This window comes from Nycticebus coucang, chromosome 10 (genome assembly GCF_027406575.1).
Source record: "Nycticebus coucang isolate mNycCou1 chromosome 10, mNycCou1.pri, whole genome shotgun sequence".
Lineage (NCBI taxonomy): Eukaryota > Metazoa > Chordata > Mammalia > Primates > Lorisidae > Nycticebus > Nycticebus coucang.
In genome coordinates, this window is record NC_069789.1 from 119,312,476 (window position 1) to 119,336,225 (window position 23,750).

Consider the following 23,750-nt stretch of genomic DNA (forward strand, 5'->3'; position numbering starts at 1 on the left):
AGATATTGGTAAGTTAAGTGGGCCCAGGACAGGTCTTGGTTGTGTGGACTGCTGAGATCTCTGGCATTGCTTGTCCCTGTCCCCCCAGATCTAGTCATACCCCCTGTCACTGTGACAAACTCAAAGCATCTCTACCAATCCCTAAATATGCCCTACAGAAGAAGATCTGGGGTATCCAGCCCCTGTGAATCAAGCTGACCTCATCTTAGGACCCTTACTCCATTCTGGCCACTCTAGTTCCTTTGTGTTTCCAAACTTCAGGGTCTCTGTATCTTTTTTTTTTTTTTTTTTTTGGGGGGAGACAGAGTCTCAAGCTGTTGCCCTGGGTAGAATGCTGTGGCATCACAGCTCACAGCAACCTCAAACTCTTGGGCTTAAGCAATTCTCTTGCCTCAGCCTCCCAAGTAACTGGGACTACAGGTCCTGTTGTTGTTGTTGTTCCAGTTGTTATTGTTGTTTTAGCTGACCTGAGCCGGGTTCAAACCCGCCAGCTTTGGTGTATATGGCCAGCACCCTACCCACTGAGCTATGGGTGCCGCCCAGCGTCTCCATCTTGTGTTCCTCTTTCTCCTCTTCTCAGAAGTTTCTTCTTCTTCTTTTTTTTTTTTTTTTTGTAGAGATGGGGTCTCACTCTTACACATGCTGGTCTCGAAATCCTAAGTTTAATCAATCTACCCACCTTGGCCTCCCAGAGTGCTAGGATTACAGGCATAAGCACTGTGCCAGCTTCTAAAAGGTTCTTCTTTAGGGCCTTGGCTTCCAGCTCAGCCCAGGCACTCTCAGAATACCTTGTTCCTAGGTAATCAGATCTTTGAACTCTAGGATTTTCTCATTTGCTGGCTTCTCCCCTTCTGCGTTTGTTGTCTGTAAAGCAGGCATGAGGCAGCCTCCATCACTGCTGAATTTCCAACACCCAACATGGGGGTAGTTGGCTGTGGGTTGAATATCAAGGCGACCAGTGGAGACCGTTGATGGGGAAGAATCTCTGGAGGTGGAGTAGACTGGAGGCAAAGCTTTTGCTTGATCCCAAAGGCCAGAATGGAATTGGGACAATGGATGAGGCTAAGGGACGGCATTCTAAGTGAGGTTCTATGCTGCTTCTAACATCCATTCTTAGTTCCCAGAATAGGTTTGAAACCCAGCTCTGCTGTTTCTCTTGTATGACCTTGAGTACATCCCTATCCTGAGTCTCATACATTTCTCTGTAAAATGGAAATTACAGTACCCACCTGCTTGAGTGGATATGTGGTTCGAAGAAATCACACTTAGAAAATACTAAACACTATAGTTTGCGCCCAATAAATATTTATTCAGTAGCTCCTAGTTTAGGATATGATGAAATAGAAACTTTTATCTAAAAAATATATAAGGAACATTTGCTTTGGAGTCCCACAGACACAGTCCGGCTACTTCCATGTTATATGACTCTGGCCCTGAGGGCTTCCTTCCTTGAGCCTCAGTTACTCATCTATGAAATGGGACCATAACTGTGTTTCTGTCATAGAATTGTTGTGAAGATTAAATCAGATCATGCAGGTACTGTGCAGCACACAGTAAGGGGCTGTTATTATTATTAGGAATCTCTGGAGTATATGAAGGGAAGAGCCCCTCTCAACTGGAGTGGATGGAGGATATTTGCAGACATGGACCTTCATTGAATGAATAGGGAAACTGAGACCTAGAGAGTGGAGGAGGCCTTTCAGGAGACATAGAGCACCTGGGAGGTACAGCAGAGACCAGAGACCAGGGTGATGACCTCCTTCCAGGTCAAGTGGAGGGCTAGAAACAGATGGGGGTCACAAGCAGGGAGTGGGCCCTTTAAATCCTAAGCTCCACCTTTGCTTAGAAGAGTCTCTGGGGAATATAAAAGGGGGGTGCAGCTCATTTCTGTTCCAGCAAACCACTGTCCACTGCTCTTGCCGGCTGGCCCCCTGCACTGGTCCCTCTCCAGCTGCCCCCCACCCCTGCCTTGGTGCCATGCAGCTGCCACCCTTCGACATGTGGACTGACTACTTCAACCTGAGTCAGGTGGTACTGGCACTGATCCAGAATCGGAGGCAAAGGGCAGAGGCCCACAGGATGGGGGAACCAAGTCCCAGACCCCAGCAGGGGCAAGATCAGGGACTGGGAGGCCCGGGGGCCAATGGGGGCCTGGCCACCCTGTGCAACTTCTGCAAGCACAATGGGGAGTCCCGCCACGTCTACTCCTCACACCAGCTGAAGACACCGGAGGGCGTGGTGGTGTGTCCCATCCTGAGGCACTACGTATGTCCTGTGTGCGGGGCCACTGGTGGCCAGGCCCATACGCTCAAGTACTGTCCACTGAATGGCGGCCAGCAGTCCCTCTACCGCCGCAGTGGGCGCAACTCGGCTGGACGCAAGGTCAAGCGCTGAGGACACTGAGGTGCCCACCACCCACACCCCTGACTCTCCTGGCTCAGTGCCTGCCAAGTCCCTAAACCCTCTCCTTGACTTGCCCAGCCCTTTGGAATTTCTGGCTCCCAGAGCTTCCTCCTTGCTAGATCATGAGACAGTGAAAGCTGCTGGGAGCCAGGGCAGCCCTGCCCCTTGGACCCCTCAGCCCTTGGAGTCTGGCTTGTGGGTGTCCATGGATCCTTAGTGCAGCGGGAGCCCTGCCTCTACACCACACAGCCCTGTGGCACCCTTAGGGCCATGGTTCATGGATCTTTAGTGCTTCCTGGGTCTGCTGGTGACACTAGCACTGCCCCTTTGACTTCTCTGTTCCTTGGATCCTTGGACGTCTAGCACCCCACAATGCTGTCCCAGGCCAGCCCTCAGAATTTAGAGATGCTGAGGAAAGCCGGCTCAGACCTGCTTACTAAAGAACTTCAAGATGGGATGGTGACTTGAAAACAGCCTTCGCCACCTTCTTCACCCACCTGCAGACCCACAGCATCATGATGGACCATACTGGTGCACCCCTTCCCTGCTCTCAGTACCCCCAACCATGGGGGGAACAGAGGAGGGCCTCTTCATTCCTAGGATCCTTGGACCTCTGGGACCCCACGATGCTATCCCAGGCCAGCCCTCAGAATTTAGAGATGCTGAGCAAAGCCGGCTCAGACCTGCTTACTGAAGAACTTCAAGATGGGATGGTGACTTGAAAACAGCCTTCGCCACCTTCTTTACCAACCTGCAGACCCACAGCATCATCATGGACCACACTGGTGAACCCCTTCCCTGCTCTCAGTATCCCCAACCATGGGGGGGCAGGTGAGGGCTGCTGTGAGGGACACCCTGTCTTTGAAGGCTCAGCTGGGGATGGAAACCAGGGGCTGAGCTGAGAGCTGACACCCTTCAATGCTCACTGGTTGTTGTTCCCACTGTTCAGCCCATGGCACTTGGCTCCTGTCCCCAACCCCAAAGCACCCATGAGTCCTTCCTCCCAGCCAGAGGCGCATTTCTTCCCGGATCCCATCCACACACCCCCTAAGTCATGATAGTTGGTGAAAGGTTGCTTTTTTTTTTTTTTTTTTTTTGCAGTTTTTGGCTGGGGCTGGGTTTGAACCCGCCACCTCTGGCATATGGGGCTGGCACCCTACTCCGTTGAGCCACAGGCGCCGCCGGTTGCTTTCTGTTTTTCTCCTGCATTTTTATCCTCTAACATTTAAGTTGATGAAGCTCCCATAGAAAAGGGGTTTGAGTACCCCAATGGGAATGGCAATGGCCTAGATATTCTTTTAGGGGCAAAGAAAGCCCAGTCAGAGTTTAAGTTGTTCAGTTTTTGGCTCAGGGCTGGGGGCCTGGTGTTGAACTCTAGTGAATAAAAAGTGTTACCAGTTGTCTTTGAAATCACTGTATCTCTTTTTGCTTTCCCATGTGGTTTGGACCTAGGAGGCTCTGGGAGGGAGCTGGGAGCTGCATTTGCCCTAACACACAGGAAGAGGGCGGTGGGGTGAGCAGAGCTTGGATTCCTCTCTCAACCTGCTTCCATCCTCCAGCCTATGGACTGGTTTCCAAGGTCTTCCCCAGCCTCTGCCTTGACCCCAGATTCCCTTTTCTTATCCTATTAGGAGTGGGGCGGGGGGTTTTTCCTTCCTGCCCTGCTGGACCACCACAGGTCATCCGGGACTGATTTTTTGGTAGTTCTTAAACTTTGGGCTCCCAGACCCCATTGGGAAGGTGTTGAAAATATGATCCCCAATCCTGGGAAACACACATACACTAATGTTGCACATAATATCAGGCTTTCTTTTATGCCATTGTTACACAAATATTTATTGAACACCTATTTTGTACGAGGCACTATTTCAGCCATTGGGGGTACAGTGGTAAACAAAACAGGCAAGGTCCCTATCCTCGTGGAGCTAACATTCTAGTGGTGAGGGGGTGCTGACAATCAATCAATATATGTTGTCAAGTATGAGCCCTAGGAAGGAAAACAAGGCAGGGTACAGGGATGGAGAGTGAGGAGAGGCAGTTTGTTTTTGTTTTTTTGGGACAGAGTTTCACCTTGTCAACCTCGGCTGAGTGATGTGCCATCATAGCTCACAGCAACCTCAAACTCTTGGGCTCAAGTGATTCTTTTGCCTCAGCCTCCCGAGTAGCTGGGACTACAGAAAAAAGGAGGCTGGGTGTGGTGGCTCAATCCTAGCACTGTGGAGGCTGAGGCAGGTGGATACCTTGAGCTCACAAGTTCAAGACTAGCCTGAGCAAAAGCGAGACCGTGTCTCTACTAAAAATAGAAAAAAAACTGAGGCAAGAGGATCACTTGAGCCCAAGTTGGAGGTTGCCAGGGCACTCTACCCAGGGCAATAGCTTGAGACTCTGTCTCAAAAACCAAAACAAAAGAAAACAGTGGCTCGGCACCCGTAGCTCCGTGGTTAGGGTGCCCGCCACATACACTGGGGATGGTAGGTTCAAACCCAGCCTAAACCTGCTAAACAACAATGACAACAACAACAACAAAATATCCAGGCGTTGTGACGGGCGCCAATAGTCCCAGCTACTTGGGAGGCTGAGGCAAGAGAATCATTTGAGCCCAAAAGTCTGAGGTTGCTGTGAGCTGACTCTATGGCACTCTACCAAGGGCAACATAGTGATACTCTGTCTCAAAAAGAAAAAAAGCAAAAACAATGTCCAGAGCTGTGGTGTGCCTAGGGGCAGGTTGAGCCCAGCACAAGGGCACTGAAATCAAAGTAGGTGTGGCTGGGCACGGTGGCTTACGCCTGTAATCCTAGCACTCGGTGAGGCTGAGATGGGTGGATTGCCTTAGCTCAGGAGTTTGAGTCCAGCCTGAGCAAGAGTGAGATCCCATGTCTAAAAAAGAGCCAGGTGTTGTGGTGAGCACCTGTAGTCCCAGGTACTTGGGAGGCTGAAACAAGAGGACTACTTGTGTCCAAGAGTTTGAGTTGCTGTGATCTATGACGCCACCGTACTCTACAGATGACGACAAAATAAGATTCTGTTTCGGGGGGCGGGGGAGGAGAGAACCACAGAGGGAGGATAGCTATATGGAGGCAGAGGCAGAGATAGGAGCAAGGCTGCCACAAGCCAAGCAAGATCCTGGCTACCTGAAGCTGGAAGAAGCAAGGAAGGACCCTCCTCACACCTCCACTCCAGATTTGTAGCTTCCAGAATTGTGGGACAATAAATTTCTGTTGTTTTGGTAAACCTAGTTTGAGGTACCTTGTTATGGTACCAGAGGCAAGGGAGCCAGGCAGACGGAGCGCACACAGTCAGCCTCCTGGGCTCAGAGCAGGCACATAGGGACAGATGGGTTTGCAGGGGCAATTGGAGGCTTCTGCACCAGGCCTATACCTGCAGGCCACCCCTTGTATCAAACAAGACAGAGGTGGGGACAAGGGCTGGACTCTGTGCAGATTCCAGCCTCAGGGTCTTTGCACTTGCCCTTCCCAGTCCTTGGATTGCTCTTGCCTACCTAGTTCACTCCTTGGACTCCTGCAGGTTTCTGCTCTGCGGCCACCTTCTCTGTGAGGCCTTCCTAATCCTATGCCCACACTCCTGATCGCTCAGATTCTTCTCTACTTTTCTTTCCTCCTTAGCACTTACTACTGTCTCACATGCCATACTGATGTGTTATTTATTGCGTCTCTGGTTGTGATGGTCAGTTTCATGTGTCAGCTTGGGTAGGCCACTGTCCCCAGCCATCAGTCAAACTAGACTCTAGGTGTTGCTGAGAAGGTATCTCATGGATGTGATTAAAGCCTATAATGAGATTACTTTAAGTAAGGAAAGCTTATCCTAGATAATCTGGGTGGGCCTGATTCAAGCAGTTAAAAGATATTAAAAGCAGAAGGTTTCCTGGAGAAGTAATTGCACCTGAAGGGTCCAGTCTGTCCTTCCTGATGGCTGCACTATGGATTTGGAGTTGCCTAGCCAGCCCCACCATTCTGTAAGCCAATTCCTTGCAACAAATTTCCTCAAAAGTACCTCCTACTGACTGGTTCATTGCTCTGCTTGATTCCCAAGTTGATGAAGTGGTCTATTTCCTGTCCATTCTGCATCCCAGGGTAGAAAGGAAACTTCAAGGAGGTAGAGTTCAGTGTTTTGTTCGTGGTTGTCTCCCAGAAGCCTAGGGCAGTACTCACGCCTTTATCACTTCATATTACTATTGCATCAATTTCTTTTTCCATTAAAAAGCAAAACACAAATTTGGCAATCACTATTTATGTCTCCAATCCTCTTCTATAAGAATGCCAGGTAGTGGGTGGTGCCTATGGCTCAAAGGGGTAGGGCGCCGGCCCCATATGCTGGAGGTGGAGAGTTCAAACCCAGCCCCGGCCAAAAAAAAACTGCAAAAAAAAAAAAGAATGCCAGGTAGCTTCCTGGATGCTTTCTCCCAAACGTCCCTGGACACTTTGTATCCACCACACCCCAAACCACTTTAGCGATTCACCCCGTCTCAGGCCCGGCCATACCATGCACCCTGTCACCCTAGCCAGAGACCTGGGTTTCATTCCTCTCACCCCACAGTCTTCAGGTCCTGTCCTTTCTGCCTCCTAAATCTCTCTCCCATCTGTTTTTTCCTCTCTCTCCCCATGGCCTCTCCCTGGCCCCTGGCCCAGCCTCTTCCCTGAACTTCTGGCCCCAGTCTCATCTTCAATCCTCAGGGGATATCTTTATAAAACACAAATATGGACCCCTTCTCTCTTCTCTAAGAATATGCCATGGCTCCCTAGTGCCTTCGAGGGACCCCCAACCTCCTTGCCTTCTAGGCTCTGTATGATCTGGCAGTTTCCCATTTCCTATTCTCCTGTTTCCTCTGTCATTTCTCCCTCCACCATTCCCTCCCTCTTTCTCTCTCCCTTCTGCATGCCCAGCCTCCACTACCACCCCTCAGCCAGTTTCCCCCTGCATTTTGCCACACTTCTGTATGTGCAACTTCCTCTCCCATATCCAGTTCCTTTCACTTTTCTGCAACCTACAATGAGAAATTCATTTAAATCATGACTCAATACACACACATACCACCACATCATGCTAATTTTGTAAGAGATAGGGTCTCATCATATTGCCCAGACTGATCTCTCATCACTGTCTTCAAGAGGTCCTCCTGTCTCACCTCCCAAAATGCTGGGATTATAGGCATGAGACACTGCACCCAACCTCATGAACCTCTTTTTTTTTTTTTTTTTGTAGAGACAGAGTCTCACTTTATCACCCTCAGTAGAGTGCCGTGGCATCACACAGCTCACAGCAACCTCCAACTCCTGGGCTTAGACGATTCTCTTGCTTCAGCCTCCCAGTAGTTGGGACTACAGGCACCTGCCACATCGCCGGCTATTTTTTTGTTGCAATTTGGCCGGGGCCAGATTTGAACCCGCAACCCTTGGTATATGGGCCCAGCGCCCTACCCACTGAGCCACAGGCGCTGCCCCCTCATGGACCTCTTTTCTATCTATATCTGCTCCCTTTTGTAACCTCTCCTAGTCTTATGGATTTAAATGTCACTTATGAGGCTGGGTGCGTTGGCTCATGCCTATAATCCTAGTACTCTGTGAGGCCAAGGCGGGTAGATAGCTTGAGCTCACCAGTTCAAGACTAGCCCGAGCAAAAGATCCCATCTCTACTAAAATAGAAAAACTGAGGCAAGAGGATCAACCTTAAGAGTTGGAGATTGCTGTGAGCTATGATGCCATGGTACTCTACCCAGGGCAACAGCTTGAGACTCTGTCTCAAAAAAAAAAAAAAATGTCACTTATGCACTGACAACTCCCAAATTTATATCTCAATACTGGACCTCTGTCCTGGAGTCCAGGTTCAAATACACACTGCCTAACAATATTTGTACTTGGTTAACTAATGGGCATCTCATGTTTGGGCAAACTTGAACTTATGATCCTCTTGTTGTCCTTCCCATCTTTGATTCTGGCAGCTCCATTGCAATTACTTAGGCCAAACACACTAGAGTCATCCTCAACTCCTCCCTTTTTCTCACATCCCATATGCGATTCCATTTCACCTCATTTCTCACCTGAACCACTTGAGTCTCCTCCTCAGTGGGCACCCAGGTTCCAATCTCACTCCATCTGCTCCCCAGAGGAATCTCATTAATATCAAAGTCAGACCACATCCTTCAAATGCTCAAGGCTATTCCATGGCTCCTGTGGCTCTCACTTTAGAGTGAAAGTTGAAGTCTTGACAGTGACCTACAAGGCCCTGTATCACCTGTCCCCTACTCTCCTTTGACCCCCTCCACTCCAGCCCCACTGGCCTCGTGAGTGCTTCTGAAACACAGAAGGTATAGTCCCATCTCTGGAAGATTCCTCTGCTAGCCACCTTATTTTAACATTAGATGTAAGGGCCGGGCTGGTGGCTCATGCTCTAATCTTAGCGATCTTGGAGGCTGAGGCTGGAGAATCACTTGAGCTCAGGACTTGGAGACCAGCCTCAGCAAGAGTGATGTCCCAACTCTGCTAAAAACAGAAAAAATTAGCCAGCCTTGGTGGCAGCCACCTGTTGCCCCCGCTACTTGGGCAAGGCAAAAGGCTGAGGCAAAAGAAGTTTGAGGTTGCAATAGCCGGGTGTTGTGGTGGGCGCCTGTAGTCCCAGCTGCTTGGGAGGCTGAGGCAAGAGAATCGCGTAAGCCCGAGAGTTAGAGGTTGCTGTGAGCCGTGTGACGCCACGGCACTCTACCCAAGGGCGGTACAGTGAGACTCTGTCTCTACAAAAAAAAAAAAAAAGAAGTTTGAGGTTGCTGTGAGCTATATGATATCAGGGTATTCTGCCCAGGGTGACAGAGTGAGACTCTGTACACACACACACACGCACACTCTTCATCCTCAACCCCTTTCCTACTTCCATTTTCTTTATGATACTTATCATCTTCAGACATACACATCGTATTTATTTTTCTTGTCTGTTTTTCACAACTAAAAAGTGATGTCGATGAGCGTAGATTTTTGCCTTTTATGTTCATTGCACGTGGAACTGTGTAAGCGTTTATAAATATTTTTTGAATAGATGAATGAAGCACTCTTTGTTGAATGACCTTGAAGACTCTGGGCAGGATGCTAAACAACAAATTTTCAGCTGGACTTAACTCCACCATCTCCCCACCCAGCTCACCCAGTTAGTGTTCTACCCATTTGCTGAAAGTCGTGCCAGCGCCAGGATCACCCTCCTCACCTGCTAAGAAACCCTTCGCTCTTAATCTCCCTCCCAGCGCCCTCGTGTAAAAGTATGTTCAGAGGGGGTCCCCACCTGGGCTTGACTGGAAGGTCGATGGGTTGCTATGGTTACTGCATCCCCTGGGGTGAAACAACCCCAGCGTGCTCCGCCTCAGCAAGTTAAAAGATCGTTAACAGGGTATGAGTGTAGGCGACGCAGTTTCCTTACGCCGGTCCAGCCGACTCACGCAGTTGTCACGTAGACGAAGTGCTTCCCCAAAGCGCTCTTTCTCCCCTTACTACAAAAAAAGAGAAGAGAGAGACCTGCATGGTTAAAAGGCAGGATGGCTAGATGGGTGTCGGAAAGGCCGAAACGCCGCTTGGATCTAGAGCACACTTTAGCGTCTCTCTCGCCTCCAAAGATTGGCAAGCTTGCGCGAGGATCCAGGCCTAGGTAACACCGCCGGCTGGAAGATAGGGACGCTCTAGCGCGGGACTGAGTTTTGCGCGTGCGCTATTGTGGCACCAGAAGGCTACGGGTTCCAGCGCAGTGCAAATTGCGCGACTGCGCAGTTGCAGCCTGCTGGTGGAGCCTGGTGGAGGGTAATTCTGCGCCTGCGCCATATTGGGGGCGGCGAGAAGGAAACCCAGGCGGTGAGGACTTAGGGGCCGACAGGTTCCCGGCGCGCATGCGCCTTGGCTGCCAGGCCGTGGGAGGCGGGGCCCAAAGAGGGGAGGGAGCCTGGCAAAGCGGGTGAGGGAAGAGGCCGCAGAAGCCCGAGCCCTGACCCACGGGCGGCTGCGGCAGCGCCGGTGAGTGACCCATTGCCCGACTCGGTCCCCATTCTCTTCGACCCTCACTCTTCTTGGAGTCCTTGCGTAGCCTTAGTTGTCTTCCTTCTTATCCTGAACCCCGCGTTATCCCCAGAGCCCTAACAATCTCTACGGACCCCAATTCCTTAATATTTTATCGTCCCAGCTCTTCCACTGACCCAGGAACTCCCACCTCGGCATTATTCCTGGACATCCTCTCGCAGGGCCCTTCTCATGTCAGTCTTACAGACGCCGCATTGCCCCCCGGAATCCCCAGAGCGCCCCTCTGCTCCAGATCCCCTCTTCTTGCTGCATCGCCCCTTCAACATTTTCTGACCCCACGCTTCTTCGACTCCCGAGACACCAATTCTTCCATTTCCAATTCTCCTGTGCCTCCCTTCTCTAACTCCCGGAGACACCTCCTCCTCTTCCACTTCTCATTTCCCTCCGTCTCTCTAGACCCTCTCCCAGTTTCCATCAACTCCTTGCGTGGCACTTTGCGCCAGTGAGAAGCACAAGATAAGCACTCAGCCGCTGCCAGCTATTCTTAGGCTCTCCTGAGTGCCCGCAGCAGCCAGCTTTTTCCAGGCCGGGTCCCGCTGTCCCCACCCCTGCCCCAGGGATGTAGGTAGGAGCCGGTGTCACAGCGGCCGGGTCGGGGCGGCGGCTGTGGGACGCCGAGCCCTTCCCAGCGCCGTGCGCCCTTTGCCCGCAGCGCCGGCGCCCCCCATGCGCCAGGTGGCCGGACGGTGGCGTTGGGGGGCGCCATGGCCTCGGCAGTGGCCGGCGAAACGGAGGAAACCACCCGGCTGCGCAAGCCGCGCTTCTCTTTTGAAGAGAACCAGATCCTGATCCGAGAGGTGCGCGCCCACTACCCGCAACTCTACGGCGCACAGAGCCGTCGAGTGAGCGTGGCTGAGCGGCGGCGTGTGTGGGACGGCATAGCCGCCAAGATCAACGGTATCACCAGCTGGAAGCGCACCGGCCAGGAGGTGCAGAAGCGCTGGAACGACTTCAAGCGCCGCACCAAAGAGAAGCTGGCTCGCGTGCCGCACTCCACGCAGGGCACCGGGCCCACCGCCGAGGACGCCTTCTCCGCGGAAGAGGAGACCATTTTTGCCATACTGGGGCCGGGTGTGTCGGGGCCAGGGGCTGGGGTCGGGAACGAAGAACCCTCTGCAGTTCCCTCCTCGCAGCCACCGGCTCTAAGCACCTGCACCCAACGCTATGTATTGTCTGAGGACCGCAGGGAGGATCCACGTGCAGGTGAGTTCCTTCATCCTCATCTTAGTAAAAGCAAACATTCTCAAAGTCTACTGTGTGCTCCACGATTTTCCAAGTCCTTTGGATGGCTTATTAAATCCTGGTTACATGGCTGGGCGCAGTGGCTCACACCTGTAACCCAGCACCTCTAGGAGGCCGAGGACTGCGGATCGCCTGATCTCACAGGTTTGAGACCAGCCTGAACCAGAGCGAGACCACACCTCTAAAATAACCAGGCCTTGTGGTAGGCGCCTGTAGTCCCAGCTACTAGGGAGGCTGAGGTGAGAGAATTGCTTGAACCCAAGAGTTAGAGGTTGCTATGAGCTATGACGCCATGGCACTCTACCAAGGAGGACAAAGTGATACTGTCTCAAAAAAAAAAAAAAATCCTCGTTACAACCCTGTACGGTGGGTGCTGCTGTTATTCCCCTTTTATAACTGGGGAAATTGAAGCTGAACAAAATGAAATGACTTGCCTCAGGTCCCATAGCCAGTGACTGTCAGAGTCAAGAATGGAACCAGACCTAGGAGGCTGGCTTCAGTCCAGCCCAGTCCTCAGATCCTCAGAACACACAGGATTTCAGTAAGTGCAGGATAGGGTGATGACTCTGGAGCTAGACTGCTGTGCTCAGTCACAACTTTGCCACAGTCTGTGTCATTTAAGTGATGAGTAAGTTACTTCATGTCAGTTTCTGCATCTATAAAATAGAGCTAAAAATAGTCCACATTGAAAGGTTGTTGTGAAGATTAAGCAAGCTAATGTCAATACATTGCTTAGTTCAGCATCTCCTGAGAACTATTGTTAGTTCTTGTTGTTTCAGTTTTTGGCTGGGGCCAGGTTTGAACCCACCACCTCCGGTATATGGGGCTGGTGCCCTACTCCTTGAGCCACAGGCAGTGCCCTTATTGTTAGTTCTTGATATAATTATCAATGTTGTGAGGTAGGTACTATTTCACCATTTTATAAATTAGATTCTCAGACACATTTGGTAACTTTCCCAAGGTCATGCCTTCAGCAGAGATGTGTAGAGCTGACTACAGTCTTTCTGCTTAGCCTTGACTCTGGATTATTTCTTCTACAGCTGTTCCCCCAGCATCTGCCCTGTGCTGGGTGGTGTTGGGGACGTATCGGTAACTGAGACAGTCCAGTAAGGGAGGCAGTGGTGACTCAGAGCAAGCAGGGCTGGGGTGGGGAGGACCCAGGCAGCCGTGGGAGCCTGGAAGGAAGCCTGATTGGGGAGGTGAAGTGTGGAGAGTATAGAGTAGGGCTTCCCTGGAGGAGGGGATATCAGAGCTGAGACACAAAGAATAAGAATGAAGAAGGGTTGGGAAAATGTTTCTTACATTGGAAACAGCATGTGCAATAGCTTGGAGGCAAGAAAGTTTGGAAAACTAACAGAAGTTGATGGGGGCAGAAAGATTGAGAAACAGAATGTTTGAGATAAGGTCAGAGAGGTCAATGAAGGCCAGTCTTTTAGGCTAAGGTGAGGAGTTTGGATTTTTGCCTAAGTGCTATGAGAAGCCACAGAAGTGTTTTTTGTTTGTTAGTTTGTTTTTGAGACAGAGTCTCACCATGTTGCCGTCTGTAGAATGCTATAGCGTCACTGCTCACAGCAACCTCAAACTCTTGGGCTTAAGCAATTCCCTTGCCTCAGCTTCCCAAGTAGATGGGACTACAGGTGCCCACCACAACACCCAGCTATTTTTTTTGTTGTGGTTGTTATTGTTGTTTGACCAGCCTGGACTGGGTTTGAACCCACCAGCCCCAGTGTACGTGGCCGGCACCCTAGCCACTAAGCTTTAGGCATCAAGCCAATGGAAGGGTTTTGACAAAGTGAAGAACGGGACAAGATCACACAAGGCAGTTCAATATCACGTGATTCAAAGAGGTTCATTGGCTCACAGGTGTGTGTCCAACTCCCAGTCCATGCACTTAACCTAACCATTAGGCCAGATTACCCAGCAAAAACAACAGTTAATGTTGATTAGAGCTCACGGGTATTCCCAAAGCAGATTAAAAGTAGATTGTAAGTCAAGGTCAGGATATTGGACTTCATCTTGAGGGCATTCTGGAGACATGAAAATGTCTTAAGCGAAAAGAAACACAATCACTTGGGACCCTTGTTCCTTTTTTTTGTAGAGACAGAGTTTCACTTTATGGCCCTTGGTCGAGTGCCATGGCATCACACAGCTCACAGCAACCTCCAACTCCTGGGCTTAAGCGATTCTCTTGCCTCAGCCTCCTGAGTAGCTGGGACTACAGGCGCCCGCCACAACGCCCGGCTATTTTTTGGTTGCAGTTTGGCTGGGGCTGGGTTGGAACCCGTCACCCTTGGCATATGGGGCCCGGCGCCTTACCGACTGAGCCACAGGCGCCGCCCCTCCTTTTTTTTTTTTTTGAGACAGAGTCTCACCCTGTCACCCTGGGTAGAGTGCCATGGGGTAATCATAGCTCACAGCAATCTCACTTTCTTGGGCTCAGCCTACACTCTTGTCCCAGCCTCTTGAGTAGCTGGGAGTACATGTGCTTGCCACAATGTCCAGCTAATTTTTCTTAGAATTTTTAGTAGAAACAGGGTCCCACTCTTGCTCAGGCTAGTCTGAAACTCCTGACCTCAAGCAGTCCTCCTCCCTCAGCCTCCCAGAGTGCTAGGATTATAGGCATGAGCCACCACACCTAGCCAGGGGGCCCTGTTCTTTTCTTTTCTTTCTTTTTTTTTTTTTTTTGAGACAGAGTCTCACTTTGTCACCCTGGGCAAAGTGCCGTGGTGTCATAGCTCATAGCAACCTCAAACTCTTGGGCTTAAGGGATTCTCTTGCCTCAGCCTCCCAAGTAGCTGGGACTACAGACACCTGCCACAATGTCCAGCTGTTTTTAGAGAGGTCTCACTCTGGCTCAGGCTGGTCTTGGACCTGTGACCGCAGGCAATCCACCCACCTCGGCCTCTGCAGTTGGCCTTGATCTGTCTTAGTACTCTGTTCGGAGGCGAGATGGGACTTAGGTTTTAAATTTTAAAGGATAGCTCTGGGGCTGGGGTAGGGAAGAGAAGATGGAGGAGAAAGGGAAAATCAAAGTAGAATTTTGAGGTCACCCCTCCTTACATGCATCTCTCTCTCTACAGATACGCCAGCTCACAGCAAAGGGGTCTCTAGCAGCCCAGAATCCTGGGCACAGCCCTCCTGCAATTCCCAGGAAGGGGGCTGTTCGCGGCCCAAGGAGCGTGAGTCCCCGCCCCCTACAGCCCTGCAGCTGGTCCAGCTGCCCCGCCTGGCCTTGTCTCCACCACTCCCAGCCCCTCCTCCTCCTCCTCCACCTCCACCTCTGGCCCAGGTGGCCCCCTCCCCGCCGAGCCCTCCTCCTCGGCCTCTGCCAGTGCTCTCAGCCCCAGACCCCTCCCTGGACTTCCTTCGGGCCCAGCAGGAGACTGCCAATGCTATCCGGGAGCTGGCTGGCACCCTTCGACAGGGACTGGCCAAACTGAGTGAGGCCCTCAGCGCCCTGCTGCCCCTTCTGCCAGGAACCCCAGTTGATCCTCTACCCCCACCCCCACCTCCACCCCCACCTCCCAGGCCCATCCTGCCCCCACCTGCTCCCAAGATGGAGATCACCCCAGAGCCTGTGTCCGTGGTAGCTACTGTTGTGGATGGGGCAGTGGTGGCAGCCAGGGGGGTGATCGTCTCCCCGAGGAGTGAGGAGGGGGGATCCCGTCCACCCCCAGCCCCACTCCCTCCCCATGATTCACCGCCACATAAGAGGAGAAAAGGTTTCCCTACACGGAAGAGACGGGGCCGGTGGAAAGCTCTGTGAAATCTACTGTCTGCACTCCTGCCTGCACCCCCTCTCCCCAGCTTGGCCAGTCGAGGGGAGGGCGATGCTCCTTGCCCATCCCAGCTACACCCTGGCACCTTGCCCTAGGGGTGTGAGCACCCCATTCCTGTGCTAGTTAGTGCCTGATTCTCTGGGGGGGGCCTCATGGATGGGCTCCGCCAGCCCCTTTGGTACAGTGCTGTCTGCCTGGCTGCCTCCCTTAACCCTAACTTCTAAGCCATGAATTTTACGTTATTTGTTACTGCCCTTTGTAGGGCAAGGAGGGAACCTCTCGGGTCTGCACATACCCCTTCCCTGACAATTCCTGTTCTTGACTTGAAGAGAATTGACCCGTGGGGCCCTCCCCAACCAAGACTTTGGAGAGGGTGGGAATTTCAAGACAAAATCTGGATGAAGAGGATATAACAGTCAACACCCTGGGGAGAAGGGGTAGAGTTCTTATTGGGGAAGTGTAGGTTGGGTCCTCTGCCTCCCAATGCTGTCTCACTTCCAGAGCTCAAACCTTCCTTTTTCCCCAGTGGTGACAAGATATCAATAAACTTATTTTTAATACAATTACTGGAGGGTCTGTCTGAGACAGGCCTGGGAGACCAGCCCTACATCTGCCTCTCCCGCTTCACATGCAGGCAACACCATCTTTAAGTTAGAGCCATCAAAGTGCTGTTTTCAAGTGAAATCTTGCCCCTCTTTACCCTAAATATCACCTTACCTCCAAGAGAATGACCTGGATTCCCTCCCTCAGGCTAAAATGGGTCTGCCTCTTAGATTCTTTCTCAGTGCGTCCCCCCACACACCTTGTTCTTTTTCATGGTGATGAACATGTGCCTGTTAAGGCCTGTTTTCCTAACTAACTTCATGGAGGCAAGAACTGGTTCTTTTACTCCATCTGCTGCTGGGTCTAGTAGCAAAATAGATAATAACCATCATCCTGGACTCAGATCCAGTTCAGCCCTGCTGCTGTCCTGGCCAGCTGTGTAATCATGGGCCTCCATTTTCCTCATTTGAAAATGAGGATAGTCTTTACTTACTACTTTAGATTCTATTCAGCCTTCAAGACTTAGCTCAAATATTACCTCCTGGGTGGTTCCTGTGGCTCAAGAAGTAGGGCTCCGGCACCATATATCGGGCATGGCAGGTTCAAACCCAGCCCCAGTCAAAACTGCAAAAAACCCCACAAAAAACAAATATTACCTCCTTAGGAAAGCTTATCCTGATAGACCCTCGCCACAAGCACTTAACAAAAACTTTAATCATTTGAGCAAATTTAAATTTAGTGTCTGCTGCTTCTCACCAGCCTGAGTCTTGTCAGGGACAAGGCCTAAGCCTCAGTCACTGCTGTATCCCCATCATTCCTCAGCACAGAAGAGGGGTTGAATAGTTGAATAATTGCAAGAGCTTAAAAACAGCTTCCATTTTTGGCACTTTTCTGTGCCAAGCACCAAGCTAAGCATTTATGTGCACATTTTCATTTCTATCTGAAGGTACCTAAGAAAGAGCAAGCTGTAGGGTAATCTCCATTTTGGGGGAAGAGTTTAGGAACTTGCCCAAAGCCACAGTCAGAGGCCAGTCTGGTCCACCTGAAGTTTGAATCTGACCAGAACTATTAACTCCCACTGATGTTTGCCACTAAAAATAGCACAATGGGGGGGGGAGGAAGAATGTCACAATATTAGGTGACACAAGTGGCCTTTTCAGTGGCTCCAGGGTTTTAAGTGATTTTTTTTTAAATGTCCCCAATGGGCGGCACCTGTGGCTCAAAGGAGTAGGGTGCTGGCCCCATATGCTGGAGGTGGTGGGTTCAAACCCAGCCCCAGCCAAAACTGCAAAAAAAAAAAAAAAGTCCCCAGTATATGAAACCAATTATTGTAAACAATTTTGCCTAGGATAAGACAAAAGTAGATACTTTTTTCCCCAAGGGGAAAAATGTTTACTACAAGTGGTAAAATTGTGAAACAGGCTTAAATTTGGGGAACATAAAAATCAGACCTGCTCCAACACCATAGCTAAAACTTAGTTTCTTTAAAAATAGCCAGGAGGCTCGGCACCTGTGGCTCAAGTGGCTTAGCTAGAGGTAGGAAGCTAACTAGTCAAACAACAATGAGGGCTGCAACCAAAAAAATAGCCGGCGGGGTGGGGGGTGGGGCGGTGAGTAGGGCACCGGCCCCATACACCAACGGTGGCGGGTTCAAACCCAGCCCCAGCCTAACTGCAACAAAAAGTAGCTAGGCATTGTGGCGGGTGCCTGTAGTCCCAGCTACTCGGAGGCTGAGGCAAGAGAATCACCTAAGCCCAGGAGTTGGAGATTGCTGTGAGCTGTGTGACTCCACGGCACTCTACCCAGGGCGACAGCTTGAGGCTCTGTCTCAAAAAATAAAAAATAATAGCCAGGCACCAGTAGACTCAACTACTCGGAAGGTCAAGGCGGGAGGATCACTTGACCTCAAGAGTTTGAGGTTGCTGTGAGCTATGATGCCAGGGCACTCTACCTGGGGCGGGGGGTGGGGGTAAAAATCAGAGCTCAGTGTGGCTGCAGTGGGATGGGAGGAGAGCACTCCCACACTCCAGTGCAAACTGGCAAGTCATTAAAATACAGGAACTCAGGTCTAAAGAGAGGAAGGGGTTGATGTGAGAACCTATTGACCCGTCGTCTCCGCCCCCCATACACTGCCTCGTCCTGTTTCCAAAGTCTGGAAAAGGACAAGAGGGTCCCCAAAGCCTGGTTGGGCCTACCAGGTAGTGAGAACTCAAGGTTGGGGAAAGGTGGTCTGGCGCTTACCCTCCCCCAGTAATCCCCTCTCTTGTTTGCCATCTCTTGGCCCCCTTTCCTTACCCCAAATTGGGGCACAACAAAGGGCAAGAGACCCTCAAACCCAGTGCTCCAAAAGCACAGAAAGAGCCCCCGAGAAAGTAGGGTGTGTGGGGGGGTGACAGCAGGAATCGGGCAGGCCTCCCCCAACCTCCCAGACAGCGGAAGTGCGTCAGTTTGCCCGGCCGCAGAGCATTTGGGGAATTGTAGTGAGGTGAAGGGCGGAGAAGCAAGCAGTGTAACCCTTTGGACACCAGAGCGCGCGAACAGAGGTGGAAAAGAATCCGAGGGCGCTTGGTCACGCCCTCCTTCGCCAGATGAGAGAAATGAGGCAGGCAACTGGCTCGAAATTCCTTACTTCTCTCCCTTCTCTGACTGTGGCCGCCTCCAGAGTCTGATCTCGAGGATTCTAGGGGGAGGATGAAGTGCCAAGTGGACAACTCTCTCCCCGCCCTGAGTTGCCATCTTCCTGTTCCCAGCCCTGAAGCTATCCAATCAAGGTCTCTCCGCTCCACCCCAGGAGCCGCTGTCTTCCTAAATTGTCATTGGCCTACCTTTGATGGGCGGGGAAACTGAGGCTCAGAGATGACAAAGCTCTTTGCCTAAAGCTGCACAGCAAGTCAGAGCAGAAGTTGAATCAGATCCCCTGCTGCCTGTCCACCGCCCACAATTTCTGAATCTGTTGTAAATTTGATCTTTGGTACCGCAGCCTTGCCCTCCTCACCCTTCTGCCCGAGTTCCTCCGAGTGCACCTACTTCCTGACCAGGTGATAAAGAGTAGTAAGGGTTTGGGGCAGAAAAAACGGGAACCCCTGCCCCCTCACCCACGCTGCCTGCCGTTCCCTTTAAGAACGGGTCTCGGCGGGACTACATTTCCCAGAAGGCTTTGCCAGTGAGTTATGTAACTTTCCCTGCGAAGCGGCCTCTGGGGCAGAAGGAGGTGGAGGTGGAGGCGGCGGCGGCGGCGGCCGTTGCAGTTGCGGCGGCGGTGGTAGCAGCAGCGGCGGGAGCCCGAGGCGGCGGCGCCCGCGGCCCATCGCTGGGCCCGAGCTGTACGCCTCGGCTCGGAGCCTGGACTGGGCGGGGGCGCCGACGTGCTTCAGCCTGTCTTTTCAAGGAGGCGGGAGTGAGGAAAAAGGCTTAGGGCCCAGGGGGCGGGGAAGGGGGGCCGGGCCTGGATCCGGCAGGGAGGCCGAGTCGGAGGCCGGACCGTGGCTCGTGCAGTCCCTGGGAGGCGAATCGAACGTTGGTGAGGAGGAGCGAACGTCGGTAGCGGGTGGAACACAGGGGCCGGGGACCGCGCGCGCAAGGGCCATGGCGTCTGTACAGGCGTCTCGCCGCCAGTGGTGCTACCTGTGCGATCTGCCCAAGATGCCGTGGGCCATGGTGTGGGACTTTAGCGAGGCCGTATGCCGCGGCTGTGTGAACTTCGAGGGCGCGGACCGAATTGAGCTGCTCATCGATGCTGCCCGCCAGCTTAAGCGCAGCCACGTGCTCCCCGAGGGCCGTTCTCCTGGGCCCCCAGCTCTGAAGCACCCGGCCACCAAGGACCTGGCTGCCGCTGCCTCACAGGGGCCTCAGCTGCCGCCGCCGCAGGCCCAGCCCCAGCCGTCCGGGACTGGCAGTGGCGTCTCAGGCCAGGACCGTTATGACAGAGCCACATCGTCAGGCCGCCTCCCCCTTCCCTCACCCGCCCTGGAATACACTCTGGGGTCTCGCCTGGCCAATGGGCTGAGCCGCGAGGAGGCTGTGGCGGAGGGGGCACGAAGGGCCTTGCTTGGCTCCATGCCTGGCTTGATGCCCCCTGGGTTGCTGGCAGCTGCCGTGTCTGGCCTGGGGAGCCGAGGCCTGACGTTGGCACCAGGCTTGAGTCCTGTCCGTCCAATCTTCAGTTCCGATTTCGAGAAGGAGAAGCAGCAAAGGAATGCAGACTGTCTGGCAGAACTGAATGAGGCCATGCGGGGTCGGGCAGAGGAGTGGCACGGGCGCCCCAAGGCTGTGCGGGAACAGCTACTGGCGTTGTCTGCCTGTGCCCCCTTCAATGTCCGCTTCAAGAAGGATCACGGACTGGTGGGGCGCGTCTTCGCCTTTGATGCTGCTGCCCGCCCTCCAGGCTATGAGTTCGAGCTGAAACTTTTCACCGAGTACCCCTGTGGTTCCGGTAATGTCTATGCTGGGGTCCTGGCCGTGGCTCGCCAGATGTTTCATGATGCTCTGCGGGAGCCAGGCAAGGCCCTGGCCTCATCTGGCTTCAAGTACCTCGAATATGAACGCCGGCATGGCTCAGGAGAATGGCGCCAGCTGGGTGAGCTGCTTACCGATGGTGTCCGCAGCTTCCGCGAGCCGGCTCCTGCAGAGGCCCTGCCACAGCAGTACCCAGAGCCAGCCCCTGCTGCTCTGTGTGGCCCACCTCCACGAGCCCCATCCCGGAACCTGGCACCCACGCCACGCCGTCGCAAGGCATCCCCTGAGCCTGAGGGAGAAGCAGCTGGGAAGATGACCACAGAGGAGCAGCAGCAACGGCACTGGGTGGCACCTGGCGGGCCATTCTCCACTGAGACCCCTGGTGTGCCCTCACCCATTGCTGCCCTGAAGAATGTAGCTGAGGCTTTGGGCCACTCACCCAAGGACCCTGGCGCGGGTGGTGGCCCTGTGCGTGCTGGGGGCGCCAGCCCGGCAGCCTCCTCCACGGCCCCGCCTCCAATCCAGCATCGCCTAGTGGCCCGCAATGGTGAGGCAGAAGTCAGTCCCACAGCGGGGGCTGAAGCTGTCAGCGGGGGTGGTAGCGGCACCGGGGCGACCCCGGGAACCCCTCTGTGCTGTACCCTGTGCCGGGAGCGGCTGGAAGATACCCACTTCGTCCAGTGCCCCTCGGTGCCGGGACACAAGTTCTGCTTTCCCTGCTCACGGGAGTTCATCAAGGCACAGGGCCCTGCCGGGGAGGTGTACTGCCCAAGCGGAGAGAAGTGTCCACTGGTGGGCTCGTCTGTCCCCTGGGCTTTCATGCAGGGTGAGATCGCCACCATCCTTGCAGGAGACATCAAGGTCAAGAAAGAACGGGACCCCTAGGACACCACTGCCTCCAGGCTACTGCCCCCTGCTCCCTTACCACCGTTTCTGCGGATAAATTATTCCCTCCCCCACCCAGCCCAGTGCCACCCCTACCTGTGTACATACCCCCGTCCTTCACCCAGATGGGTCCCCTGGGGTAGATGCAGTGTGGGAGGGGGGAGAAAGCTTGTGGCTCCCGTCTAGGGGAATGTTTTGGGGTCTCTTGGCCCCTCCGATTTCCCTCTTCCCTCCTTGGCTTGGCTTTGCTGCTGCTTGTAGCTAGGGGAGAGATGCCGCCCTCCTCGAGAAAGAGCTTCTTGAAAACTTGCTCTTTATAAATGAGGCAAAAGCATTTTATGTCCCCCTCCCCCCCTCCTGTCTCCTTTTCCTCCTTCAATAAACTGAAAGATGGGGTTTTTTTTCCCTTTTGGTCCCTTAGTTGTGTGAGATGCTGCGCCCCCTTTGGTACTGAACTAATCCTTCAAGGACTAGAACTTTGCGTTTTAACCTCCAGGTGGCGCCCTTCACCCGGGCGATCCCGCCAGCTGATATTTTTTACAAGTAATATCCTGTAGCCAAAGTCGGCCGGTTTTCCAGGTGTCAGAACTGAGGCTCAGAGAGGGGCTGGCTTTTGCGTGGAAGCTACAGACAAGCCCAAAATAGGTTACCTTTAAGTTGCTGGCCCATCCCCTGTTCTACCCATAATATGAAGGACTCAGTACCCATAAGAGGAGAGGAAAGAGCCACTGGGTTCTTGCTGGGCAGGGCAGGAATCGAGGCTAGACTGCTAGAGGGACTGTCCACGGAAAGGGAATTTACAGGGTAAGCTAACAATACCTGGAAACAAAGTGGCTTCTCGTCTCTGGGAAGCCTTAACTAGCCTCCCTTCAGCGGCCACTCTACAACACTAACGATCGGGGGTAAAAGGCACTCCCCCGCGGCTGCCTCTGATGTGCGCGGCCTTGTCCCGCACCTGTCCGGGTGGCTGATCATTAACCAGGACTTCCTGCTTGCTGGCGTCACGGGGCGGGGCCTGAGCGGGTTGCGGCAAAGCAGGGGTTAAGGGGAGGAGGTGGCCCCGAGAGCCCAGCCCCCAACTCTGTGGGCTTCCCCCGCGACCCTGAGGTGTAGATTCCGGGAAGAGGGAATGCTGGGCGCAAAGGCCAGAAGGTGGACAGAGAGATGGAGAATGACTGTGTCCTGCCATCACCCAGTTCTGGGACCCAAGGTCGCCCCCACATCCCAGGAACCCCAGTGTTTCATCATCTAAGTCTGGCGTTTTGACCCATCCTCTCTGTTACCCAGCTGCCCCACTCAGTTGCATGCCCACATGTCCTAACTCCTAGATATTAGGGACCCTGGGGTTGCATCCTTAGTTCCTGGACTGCAGCGCTCCCATCCCCCATCCCAACCATCAGCTTTCGGGTGTTCTGTCACCCCTGGTACTACCAGCCAGGACTCCGAGCTGGGCTTGGAAAACCACCCCTGATAAAATACACCAGACGATAAGCCTGGGGCAAGGTAGACGCCCGGTGCCTAGGCTCCCCTCCCAAGCCTGTGGCTTCCCCTGATCCAGCTCTGCAGACCCAAGCGCTGGGTACCCTCTCCTCCAAATCCTCAGGGTTTATAGCCTCCAGACACCTGGTTTCTGTTCCCCCATGGCAGCTAAAGAACTGTGGAGGACACCTGGTCCTTTAAGAACAGCTGGTAGGTGAGTGGGGGGCAGGGGAGTCACCCCCAGCCTGGCTGGTGTGTATTCTAGATAGAGTTTGGGTTAACTATTAACAGAGCAGAAGGCCTGATCTGTGTGGGTGTGGGGGGCTGGATCAGTCCCCCTTCCCCCAGTGCCAGGGTGGGGCCAGGGTGGAGGGGTTCTGGATTTATTTGGGAATCAGTGAGTAGGTGGAGAGACTTCAGAACAGAGGTGATATGGAGAGGGCCCAGGGGAATGATGGGAGACAACAGAGGTGGGGAAGAGAGATGCAAAGAGAGACCAGCTTGCTCCCTGAAAGACAAGGAGACGGTGGAGCCAGAGATCCAGGGAGATGAGGCAGAAACAGGGAGAGACAGATGTTCAGAAAAGAGAACTACATGCAGGATATCCAGATAAGTTGAGTGAGACTGTGATACACAGGTAAGATGCCAACAATAGAGACAGATGAAGGGAGGCTGTGGTGCAGAGAGAAGGGAGTAAAGAGCAGGTGAGAGAGGCTGAGATCTGGGAAAGGTGTGAACTAGAGTTAAGACATCTTCAAACTCTAAAGTTCTATGGGACGGAAAAAAATGGAAGCTTTATGAAAAAAGGCAAAGCTGGGTCTACTTTGGTCACCTGGCTTACTCCTATTCCTCTTCCAGGTCTCAGCTCAGCTGACACTTCCTACAGGAAGCCCTCTCG

The 23,750-nt window shown here is 53.0% G+C and overlaps 3 protein-coding genes and 1 long non-coding RNA gene across 4 annotated transcripts; 3 read left to right on the forward strand and 1 right to left on the reverse strand.

Annotated features, from left to right (window-relative positions):
- The first annotated feature begins 1,948 nt into the window (after positions 1 to 1,948).
- Positions 1,949 to 3,332, forward strand: NANOS2 (nanos C2HC-type zinc finger 2). The gene has a single exon (XM_053607824.1). It carries the CDS (start codon positions 1,978 to 1,980, stop codon positions 2,392 to 2,394), a length of 417 nt encoding a protein of 138 aa, XP_053463799.1. The 5' UTR covers positions 1,949 to 1,977; the 3' UTR covers positions 2,395 to 3,332.
- Positions 3,333 to 9,758: 6,426 nt separating this feature from the next.
- Positions 9,759 to 18,407, reverse strand: LOC128597454 (uncharacterized). Its single transcript, XR_008383260.1, has 3 exons — positions 18,329 to 18,407; positions 16,572 to 16,657; positions 9,759 to 9,892 (listed from the first exon to the last, which is right to left on the reverse strand). It is a non-coding gene; the product is annotated as an uncharacterized LOC128597454 (long non-coding RNA).
- MYPOP (Myb related transcription factor, partner of profilin) lies at positions 10,340 to 16,053 on the forward strand. The gene is made up of 3 exons (XM_053607823.1): positions 10,340 to 10,406; positions 11,122 to 11,672; positions 14,792 to 16,053. Exons 2-3 carry the CDS (start codon positions 11,174 to 11,176, stop codon positions 15,475 to 15,477), a joined length of 1,185 nt encoding a protein of 394 aa, XP_053463798.1. The 5' UTR covers positions 10,340 to 10,406; positions 11,122 to 11,173; the 3' UTR covers positions 15,478 to 16,053.
- A 299-nt stretch (positions 18,408 to 18,706) lies between the features above and the next one.
- On the forward strand, positions 18,707 to 21,777 carry IRF2BP1 (interferon regulatory factor 2 binding protein 1). Its single transcript, XM_053607822.1, has one exon. The coding sequence runs from the start codon at positions 19,619 to 19,621 to the stop codon at positions 21,371 to 21,373; it is 1,755 nt and encodes a 584-aa protein (XP_053463797.1). The 5' UTR covers positions 18,707 to 19,618; the 3' UTR covers positions 21,374 to 21,777.
- Positions 21,778 to 23,750: the final 1,973 nt, after the last annotated feature.

Bases quoted from the DNA above. Each gene is read 5' to 3' on its own strand.
- NANOS2 (XM_053607824.1), top strand. From the start codon at position 1,978: ATGCAGCTGCCACCCTTCGACATGTGGACTGACTACTTCAACCTGAGT.
- IRF2BP1 (XM_053607822.1), top strand. From the start codon at position 19,619: ATGGCGTCTGTACAGGCGTCTCGCCGCCAGTGGTGCTACCTGTGCGAT.
- MYPOP (XM_053607823.1), top strand. From the start codon at position 11,174: ATGGCCTCGGCAGTGGCCGGCGAAACGGAGGAAACCACCCGGCTGCGC. The intron at 11,673-14,791 runs GTGAGTTCCTTC...CTCTCTCTACAG, and splicing joins CAGGGAGGATCCACGTGCAG to ATACGCCAGCTCACAGCAAA.